The 11,603-nt window shown below is 34.5% G+C and overlaps 1 protein-coding gene across 1 annotated transcript in view; it reads left to right on the top strand.

Annotated features, from left to right (window-relative positions):
* The window catches only part of LOC309614789 (uncharacterized protein), a 97,813-nt gene extending 86,645 nt beyond the window's left edge, over positions 1–11,168 (top strand). The window contains exon 3 of the mRNA XM_082363638.1: positions 2,526–11,168. Within this exon, the coding sequence (XP_082219764.1) occupies positions 2,526–2,646 (121 nt within the window). The 3' untranslated portion in view covers positions 2,647–11,168. The remainder of the gene's footprint in view (positions 1–2,525) is intronic.
* The last annotated feature ends 435 nt before the right edge of the window (positions 11,169–11,603 follow it).

Raw genomic sequence — 11,603 nt, 5'->3', positions numbered from 1 at the left:
TTGGTAAGAGAATGAAAAGACAAGCTACAGCCTTGGAGAGAATATTTGTAAAACGTATATCTGATAATGTACTTGTGTCCAAAATATAGGAAAAATATTTTAGAACTCAGTAAGAAAACAAACAACCCAATTAAAAGATGTTTAAAATATCTGAATAGACACCTCACCAAAGAAGATATGCATATACCAAGAAAGCATATAAAAAGGTGGTCAACATCATATGTCATTAGGGAATTGCAAATGAAACCATAATGATATACCAATGCAACCTATTAAAGTAGCTAAAATCCAAAAGAACTGCTGGTGGAAAGGCAAAATAATACACCACTTTGGAAGACAGTTTACCAGCTTCTTTCAATGCCGAACCTAGTCTTACCATACATTTCAGCAATCACACTTCCAGGTATCAATCCAACTGATTTGAAAACTTTTATCTACACAGAATTCTGCATACCAGTGTTTTCAGCAGTTTTATTTATAATTACCAAATCCTGAACGTAACCAAGGATTACTTCAGTAGGTAAAATGATAAATAAACTATGGTACATTCATACAATGGAATGTATATTCAGTGATAAAAAGGAATGAGCTATCAAACCATGTGAAAACATAGATGACTTTTAAATAACAAGTTGTTAAGATCAAAAACAAATGGAAACGAGTCTTGAAAATTCCCTGCTCAGACAAAACCAGTTTAGTCACACAAACCAAGCTTAATTTAGCTTCGTTTGCAAGACTAACTTGACTTGGGTCATTTCTCATTATGCCTCTGGAAATCATAAGAAAAATTTAGATATCTGAAATAAATAGATCTATATGTATGTGTAACTGAATCTCTTTGCTGTGCACCTGAAACTAACACAATGTTGTAAATCAACTATACTTCAATAGAAAAGAAAGAAAAATTTAAGCTGCTTCCCAAAACGGATATGAGGTAATCACTAACCAACTCCCTATCATTTAAGAAAATTCTAATATTATAGTCAATCACTGTGAAAAATAAACGGTCACTGCCTTCACACTGTGTAAACTGCTTTGTAACAATATATACTGAGCCTCACTCTATGTATTGGTTTGTGTGCTCCTGGTTCATGAATTGTCTTTGTTGTGTGTGCAAAATAAACTTACTAATCACTACTTCGGTGATTCATTGGTTTTACTTCTGTTACTTATGAACTTTTGACAAAATTAAGGAAGCAAGTTTATATAGAAAAGGTTTCATCATTGATGACTCATTTATATGACATTTTAGAATAGGCAAAATTGTAGAGGCAGTAAATAGACCAGCTGCTGCAGGAGTTTGGGGAAGAGGGGCTGAATAATTGAAGCCCGCAGGATTATTTAGAGTGGTGAGACTATTCTTTGTAACACTGTAATGGTGGGTGCCTGGCACTCTACTTTTGTCAAAACCCACAGAGCAGTTTGGCACAAAGTGTGGACCTTAATGTATGCAAAAAAAATCATTCAGGAGGTGGGGGGTTTCCCGAGATAGAATGAGAAATGTGACACAAGACTCTAACTGTATTAAAAATGTATGACATACCCTCACTGAATGGAGTGAGGGAAAAGGTGTTGCCCTAAGTAACTTGGGAAATGAGGGGAAACTGTGAGTAAAGACAAAGGAACTACACAGAAGCACTGTGTTCTAGTTGATAAAGTTGTTTTCCATGAGGGTGCAGATTAACAATTCTGAAAGCACTGTATATGTATACTGGAATTGAACAAATAGGTAAATGGATGGTTTTTCTCACTTTGAAGTGGGAGTTTATAGACATGCAAGGGAAAAGGCTAGAATGATCCATTTGGTAATGGATTAGAGTTGGAGACATCAGTATGAATTCATGTTTAGATTAACATAGATATAGTTACATACAGGGATAATTATAGATTGTGTGTATATACCTGGACAAGTATATACACATATATTTCCATACTCTGTCATCTCTCAGGGCCTAAAAAAACCCTTCAGTAGCAACAAGCGCATCTAACACCCAGATCTTGGTTTCTAATACTATTCTTCAGTAAAAGGAACCAGAACTCTTTGGAGAAATGACTGATTCTAGGGCTGGGGCAGGGAATATACAAGGTGAGTTAACTGACAGAGCTCTCAATGACTCAAGTGGAAATTATTTGAACAAATAAATAAAGTAATAGATTATAATCCAAAGTATACAATAAATTTTCGTGAGTCTATAAGTGATTGAAAAAATAAATACTTGGGAGAGAATAGACAGATCTGTTCAGATATATTTCAAATAATTTATGTAGATATACCACCGATGATAAAGGGGAATACAATTCCCCACTTCTTCAATGTGGATTTGGTATACTGATTACTCTCCAAATAGTACAGTATTGAAAGTGGGAAAGGTGGGAAACATAACTATGCAGTATAGAAATGTTAGAAACACCACTTCAGCCAGATGATCACGGTTAATATCCACAGTGATGGGTCATGTTGATAGTATGTACCCAAAAGATGATGTGGTAATAGTAATACTTTACATCTGTGTTCTTCCCCTAAGCCCATTGCCCCCGTCTAATTCTGAGAAATACATCAGACAAATCCCAACTGAGGGACATTCAACAAGCTACCTGACCAGTATTCCTCAAAACTCAAGGTCATCAAGGACAAGAAAAGTATGAGGAACTGCAACATCCAAGAGGAGACTAAGAAGACATGACAACTAAACGGATTGTGATATCTTGGAAAAAGAAAAAAGGATATTAGGTAAAAACTAAGAAAATCTGAATAAATTGTAAACATTAGTTAATAATAATACATCAACATTAGTTCATTAATTACGACAAATGTACCATACTAATGTTGGATATAAATATAGAAGAAACTGAGTCCAAAATTTTTCTACACAATTTTAAAATCCAAAATTTCTTAAAAAAATGTTTTTAAGATTTAGAATAATTTCATTTGGTGGCAAAACATTACCTGTTTACCATCTTCATTTATCCCACTTTAGTGTAAATACTTATATATTTTAATTTGGAAATATTATTGTCTGATTGAAGTGTCCTGCTCTAAGCCCTTCTAGAGGGGTTACAAAATATATGGCATATGTATCCTATTGCCTTTCTATAATCCAAAATATTTAGACTTCCAGAACTTATTTCTCCCCGAGGGTTTTGGTCAGTAATGATGAATTTTCAGGGTCTATTCCACTGGGTTATGTGAGAATCATACAAGATAATTCACATGACAGACTTAATCCAGTACCTGTCACATAATATACATCCAGTAATAATTTACAATTGTTATCATAGTTGCATTTTCTAACATTCCGTGAATTACACAAACTTTCTTCTTTGTAGCCTGAAATCCTAGGTGGTCTCAGCTATTTGGAAACGTTGGAGGAGATCTGGTACCTAAAACGAAGAAACATACTTTGCCAATGAGGACCCATTCTCACAATTATATATATCTTCATTATGTGGACATCAGACAGATATTGGCTTGTGTCCATGCAATTCAAGCTTTCTTGCTATTGATCGGATCTGTGTAATAATGTGATTGATTAGTTGCACCGTGCTGAGCTGAAGGATGTCCCAACACCGTGGCTTAATTTCCAGCTCACAAATTATGCTTTCTTCACAGATCTTAATGTGCTTTCACATGTCCTTATCCTAAATCGGTGAGGTAAAACACATGTCATCATGGTCTCTCTGCTCTTGTTTTTAGTGATATAATTGTGTCCTAACGGCCCCTGTTTCCCACAAGAGTTATAAGTGAATAGAAAGCAGAATGAATCCATCTCGAGATCATCACCTTGTTTTGGTGGTGATCCAGGTGGCACCAGATTTATTTTCATTTAGAGATAACCAAACACAGTGAGGACATACACATTGTTGTCCTTTTTTGGAACCTGACTCAGATGCTTCCTTTGCTTCCTGTTTGGAAGCCCTGGTGGTCAGGGGGACTTGATATTGACCCAACACCCACACTTATCATCCAGTTGCCAAGAGTGGCCTGACTAGGGGACATATTTTCCACATGTTTTTGACTGAACGTGGCAGTCCTGGTGTGCATGATTCTTCCTGCTCTGAAAACAAAATTCCTTTATTATGACTCTCTTTTCTTTCTTCCTTTGTGCTGATTGCCTTTTCACTATTTTCTCTGGTTTGCTATCTTTCCCTTGTTATTAAGTCACATGTTGACTTTAGGGCTCCCTCCATTCGGGAGTGAGCCCCCTTCCATATTTTCTTTTGAGAGAAGAAGTCCTCTGGGAAATAAGGGTGGGTGTTGACTTTATTTCTTAAAGACTGGTTAATTAGAGAAGGTCTAATTTTCTAATTGAGAAAATGTACCCTTCAGACAGTTTTAAATGAATTATACAATTTTTTATTGTATTGGCTATACGTGTATTACAGTAATAGAGAAGTTATTCACCTGGAGGACCAATTGCATGGCCATGTCTGCAATGTGAGGTCACAATGGTTTTAGCAAGTTGTACATGGAAACAGAGGAAGGAGCAACTACATGGATTGCTTTTAGTCCAACGACCATAACTTCTCCTGCTCCGTGCCTCTTAAGCCCCTCCTCTATTCGATAGTTGGGAGCCTGACATTTTACTCAGTAGAACTTTAACCTAGGGCTTTGACACCTGTTATAAGTTATGTATTATTTAGAGTGAATGTGAATCTGAAAGTAAGCTTTAAAAAGTAGAGGAAAGAGGGAGTCAGAAGACATGGGGGCCTGAGTTGGTAGAGATGGCATTGCCAAGAGTGAGGGAGGAGGTGATGGAAGGGAAGTTGGGGACATAAATACCTGATTGCTTATTCTAAAACATTATGCCAGTCTACACTTCTGAAATTACCTTTGTTATCTGGCAAGCTTTATTTTTCTCCCACTTTCAGCTAAAAAAAATGTATCTGTAAGCCATCCCAACAAGATCTGTTTCTGAAAGCACAGATTATTGCCTTTAAAGGAAAAAAAAAAAAAAAAAGACCATTACACTTGTAAGTGGGCTGAAAGTCTTCAATGTATTCAAAATTGTACCAGTAACTAAACCTGGGTCTAGACTTCAAATCTGTGGACTGTTAACTATTATCAGTTTAGGTACATCTGGAGCTGCTTCAGTGATTTGCTATGATTATTCATTATTTTCTCTCTGTTCCCTTTTGGGTACAAAGAGGATCTTAGCTTTTTCCTTGTCTTTGATCTTAGTCTCCTCTGCAAATAAGACTACATGTGGGAAAAAAAAAAAAGATTTCTGTAAAAGAAAGAGTTGTCGTCACTGCTAAAATCACATAAATAGTTAAATTAAAAATTCAGTCAATTATCCAGATAATTCATGTGAAGGAGCACCTTAGCCTTTGAAATTATTAGGTTAATGGCCATGGTTCTTTTCATTTTCCAAGAATAGATAAATTGTGGTGCCTGTTATAAAACTTTAATGCTCTTTTTCAAATTTAACATTTCCTGTCAAAAGATTTTAGTTATGGATTAAAAAAGTCATACACCAAACCATATGATAAATTCGGCGATTTAAAAACTGAAATGTTGCTGTGATGGACAGATTGTTTAACAGGAAGATAAAATTTTGCCAACGCAAGAGAGAGGTCCCGTGAACATCTTTTTGGAAGCAAAGCATCTGTTCAGTTGGTTTATTTTTCTTCTTTTTAGATCTACCAAAAAGTAACTTTTCAAGTGAAGTTCCAAGAGAGCTCTTAAAGGTCCACATCTCTGTCCATTTGTCCTTTGGAATTTCTGTTAATTTTGAGAGGGGATTCAGAATGGTCTATAAAAAACAATTTTCAGTTTTAATTATTGTAAAAAATTCGAATGCCAAGATTAGCCCCCTTTGCTGCCACCTGTTGTTCTACCAAGGAAATGACTCACTGGTAATACTTTTCTTTTTAACCTAAATTACTCATCAAAATCATTATTTCCAATATTAAGATGAGATTCTCTTCTTGATACTTTTTTCTACAGGAAATCTTTTCATCTCTAACAGTTGGGGAAACAGGTTTTCAAGTACTCACTCATGACCATGCAGAGATTTAGATTTTCCTTTTGGCATATGCAGTAGACATTTGAGAAGGTTGAATAGACAAAAAACAAAGAAAGCCTGATTCCTAAATAAACTCATCATACCCAAAGAGCTTATAAGCTAATCTTTGTAAAGTAAAAGCGTTTAACTTAATGGCAGCACTCTTAGCCCTGTAAGTAAAATTTAAATTCAAGATCTCCTTCCACCCCCTCAGTTGCTGTGTATTGGGCACATGGTTAAAAACTGGAAATACAGACATGAATGTAACATGGTCCCAGACTTTGAGCATTTCAGAATTTAAAAGAGAAGACAGATTATATTGAGAGAAGGAAGTCCCTTGTTCATGCCGATATAGGATGCACTGGTGAGGAATCAGATAATCAAGATAGGAGACATTGATGGCAATCCTGTTTTGAAGTAACAACAGTGGTGATAGAAATGGAGAAGATGCAATGAAAGAGATAATTTAAAGATTGAGACTTGGTGTCCAAAAGGGTTGGGAGAAAGATCATTTTATGTTCAGAGTGAAGCAAGTTGGAAGGGGGCGTTGGCTGCCAGGAAAAATGGTTTTTAGCTGTATTTCACCTAACAGGAGATCCATAAAACTACTCAACTATCTGAAATATAACCACCCCCCAAAAAACAAACCATGATAATAAACAAACAAATAAAAATCATATGGCAAACAGTTGAGTAGCTCCAAAATAGGTATGACAAAGGTATCTTTAATTAAGCTCTTACATTCTATCCATATTAGGTTATTTTTGTCTCTGGCTAATATGATATTAACTTTTATTTTAGAAACAATTTTAACTTAATTAAAATTTTAATGCATGGAAGATTAGAAGCAGGAAATTAGGATGAGGAACAACGTCGGGGAAATCATTTCTGGAGGCAGACATGCTGGGAGCTGTAAGAGTCATGGCTGAGAGTTTAACTTTCTAAATATTTTAGATTTCAGATTTTTAAAATTTCACCTAACTTCAGCTTTTAATATCACCCTCTAGCCTTTCTCAGAATCTTTTACCATTCACCTTGGCCTTAGATTGATGCTTCAGCCAGGAGAGTTCACTTTGTGAATGTCCTGACTTGAGTTGGCAAGGGGTCTCCTGGGAAGAGTGCTGGGTTGATTGTTTCTAACTTAGTACTGGCCCATTGCATAATGGCCAACCACATCTTAACAACAACACAACAAAAATAATGCAAACATTTATCACTAAGTAGGTGCCAAGCACTGTTCTAAAGCTGTACAGATAATTAATTTTTTGGATCCTCCCCATTACCCTCGGAGATAAATGCTATCCTTAAGTCTGCTGTACAGATAAGGAATAGAGCACAGAGATCACACAGATAAGGAGAGGTGGATCCAGGATGCAAATCCAGAAAGTCTGGGTCCAAAGCCCATGCTCTTACCCACTAAACACTACACACTACGCACTACAGCTTCTTAGTGATGACAGCTGGTAAAGAGCTTTTCCAAAGAGAATAGGATTATATTAGTCTCAAAGTATTCAAAGCTTGCAAAGCGTAGACGCTAAAGCTAAAGATACTATGTCAAGGCTGGTATTTTGTGTTCTAAACCATCCTTTAGCTTACGGTGAAAACAGTTTACACTATGGGTTTTTCTCACAGAATTGACTTTACAGGTAGATATATTAATTCAATGAATTAATCTGTCTCAGTAAATAGACTATACATCTACATGCTAGTGCTATGTGTTATTCTTGCCAAATGACTCCTCATCATTTTCAGGTTTAATAAATATTTTATTGAGCAACCTCTGCTCCCCAATTTCTGACTAACATGTTATATTTCTTTAGGTGGATTTCCACATACATTATAAATACTAAATTACTCTTTATATATATAGAGTACCGTATGATAAAAATACGATAGAAATAAAAGGAATGCAAATCGGAACATACACAGCATAAATTCATTGTCCCTTTAGTTTTTCCCTGCTAGATTATCTAAACTACAAAACCAATAACTGTTCATTTACTTATTTATTTATTTAATTTTTATTGGCGTACAGTTGATTTACAATGCTGTGTTTGTTAGTTTTAGGTGTACAGCAAAGTGAATCAGTTATACATATACATATACATGTTCTTTTTTTTTTTAAGATTCTTTTCCCATATAGGCCATTATAGAGTACTGAGTAGAGTTCCCTGTGCTATACAGCACGTTCTTATTAGTTATCTATGATGACTGCTCATTTTAAAGAGGAAGCTATGGCAAGATTCATTAAAAAGTAAACATCTTTTTCTCTTTATTCTTCAATTTCTACTCATCTGAGTTATCTCATATTAACAGCCTGGCCTATGAAAGACAGGGAAAGAAGAGTGGCCAGTGAAAAAACATAAACAAAACACAAAATCAATCTAAACCGATACCAAAAAAGAAAAAAAAATTCTCCCAACATTTGTGATGTATCTACTCAACTAAAATGGTGTGTGTGAAAGTGCTCAGAGAGGGAATAAAGACATACACCCACACATGCCCACACCCACACTTATATTTCACTTGTATATCAGGAATATTCCCAGTAGATTGCCTAGTGAAAATAGCAAGTCACCAAGTAATGTGTGCAGTATGATTCTATTTCCTTACACAGAAGCAAACCATTATGTATGTGCATATGCTTGCATATATTCATATTTGTTTAAGCGAAGATAAAGGTGAGGTAGGATGCATCTTGGGCTTGTTGGCATTTGTTATCACAAAGAGTGGCATTAGAGAAAGGGAACACAGAGGTGGGATGCAGGCAATAATTAGCTTTCCTTTGTATATCTTTGTACTACACGGCTTCATTTGCTACAGCAAGATTGTTTTACTTTTTAAAATTAAAAAATATAATGTAAAAGGAAGTTTAAAAAGGGGAAAATATCAAACAGCAACAAACACACTGCCTAATAGGTGTGTCTTCCCACAATTTTATTCATGTTCCCAGAAACATATAAACACATATGTAGGATTTACTTTATATAAAAACTGAATCATATTATACACTTTAATTTATAATTTGATTTTTCTATTGAACAGTACAACATACACATCCCATCAGGACGACAGAGACACCTCAAACACATCCCTTTCTTTCTTTCTTTCTTTATTCATTCATTTATTTTTTTATCAAAGTATAGTTGATTTACAATGTTGTGTTAACTTCTGCTGTACAGCGAAGTGATTCAGTTATACATATATATACATCCTTTTTTAAAATATTCTTTTCCATTATGGTTTATCATAGGATTTTGAATATGGTTCTGGGTGCTATATGGTGGGACCTTGTTTATCTATTCTATATATAATGATAGCTTACATCTGCACCTTTTAAATAGTCACACCATATTTCACAGTTCTTCCATCCATGGGCACTATACTAGCTTTATATTACTAAAACCAATGCTGCAATGCAGCTCCTGTACATATACATTTACTTCTGTGGAATAAATTCCAAAGTGACTTTCCTGGAACATAAGTCATAGTATGTTTAATTTTAATACATTTTGCCAGGTTAATTCCAAAAGACTGTAGCAATCAACATTCTACCAACATTGGATGATGCCGTTTTTTGAAACTGTAGGCCAATTTAATGTGAATAAAATGGTATCTCACTATAGTCATAATTTGCATATTTCTGACCACTTATAGGATTAAACATCTTTTATTTGCTCATTTTCCATTTTACTTCCTCTCTCATAAATAGTTTGGTAAATTACTTCAATTATTGAATTATTTCTCTTTTTCTTTTATAACACTGGTAAGAAATTAAATAAATACACTTTCTCATAATCACAAATTTTTTTCTAAATCATTAGTATTTAACTTTATGTTATTTTCTGACATGAAATATTTTGATTTTGGTGGTGGTCAGATTTATTCTTTCATTATTTTGAGTATTCCAGAGTCCCTGACTTCTTGAGAGGTATCTCACATGCTAAGTTTACATAAAATTTTTCCTGAAATTTATTGTAATATTTTAATTCAGAAAACCATTTAAGTCATTCATTCATTTACAAATAAAGATAAATCAGCATATTCTTACAAATTTATAGTATTTAAGTTTATTGTATTGAAGCTTTTTCTAGGAAGTCTAAAATAATTTTGAACTAACAGTAAAGATCATTTTTTTCTTTTTTATGATTTAATGGAAATGGTTACAGTACTTCACCATTTATAGAATTTGCTATTGATTTTGGGTAACCTTTAACATGTTAGTAAGTTTTTTTAATTAGGGTATTTTTAGGAATGAGTTTGAATTTTATCATATTCTTTTACAGCAGCTGTTGTTATAAGAATGTTTTTTTCCTTTTTAACTTAATGGTGCAATTAATTATGTTGACAGATTTTCACTTGTTGAACTACACCAATAATTTTAGTAGAAAACTTAGTTATGAATCACTAAATATGCTACTAGCTTTGGGGTTTCCCTGGTGGCGCAGTGGTTGAGAATCTGCCTGCTAATGCAGGGGACACGGGTTCGCAGCCCTGGTCTGGGAGGATCCCACATGCTGCGGAGCAATTAGGCCCGTGAGCCACAACTACTGAGCCTGCGCGTCTGGAGCCTGTGCTCCGCAACAGGAGAGGCCACGATAGTGAGAGGCCCGCGCACGGCGATGAAGAGTGGTCCCCGCTTGCCGCAACTAGAGGAAGCCTTAGTGCAGAAAAACAAAGACCCAACATAACAATCAATCAATCAATAAATCTTAAAAAAAAAATGCTACTAGCTTTGATTTGCTAATATTTAGAATTTTGTTTTGTTATTCATTAGTGAAATTGGCCTATGGTTTTGTTTTTTGCATTATTTTTGTCGAATTTGGGATTAAGATTTTCCAACTTTATAAAATGAATTAGAGAAATTTCTATTTATTTTTAAACTACCTGAAATGGTTTAAATAACATAGGAATTATCTGATCTTTAAAGGTTAGAAAGAACTCAGCTGTTAAGCCTAGGCTTGTTGCCTTTTAAATTAGCAGATATTCAATTGTTTGATCTTTTGTACGATTATTGATCTACTCAGATTTTCTCCTTGTGTCAAATTCGTGCTGCCCCATGTGGTAGTCATTTCCTCTGTGCTGCCCCATGTGGTAGTCACTAATTGTATGTGACTATTGAAATGTAAATTAATCAAAATTGAATAAATTTTTAAAAGTTTAGTTCCCCAGTCTTATTAGCCACATTTCAAGTGCTCCACAACCACATGAGGCTAAAGGCTACCATGGGGATCATGCAAAGAGAGAACGTTTCCATCATTGCAGAAATTCTATTAGGCAGCACTTTTCTAGCTGTCTAAATATGTTGCTAAGAAGTTGTGTGTTATATTATCTTGTAATACTTTTAATTGCTTATCTAAGCAATTGTAATACCTTATCCACATGTATATTCCTTAATATTACTCTCCTAAGATTTCTTATTTCCTTATTCAGGTTGCTTATCTATTTAAGTAGTCATCAAAAAAAACTAGATTTTGCTTTTATTATTCTTTCAATATTTCCTTTGTATTCTATTCTAATTATTTTCACTACTTATACTATTTATTATGATTAATTCCATTTTGATTTTTTTCTTCCTTTTATTTTCTTAAGTTAAAC

Source organism: Balaenoptera borealis (assembly GCF_965194805.1).
Source record: "Balaenoptera borealis genome assembly, chromosome: 17".
Lineage (NCBI taxonomy): Eukaryota > Metazoa > Chordata > Mammalia > Artiodactyla > Balaenopteridae > Balaenoptera > Balaenoptera borealis.
The sequence above is the reverse complement of the archived record's forward strand: the minus strand, read 5'-3'. Positions and strand labels throughout refer to the sequence as shown.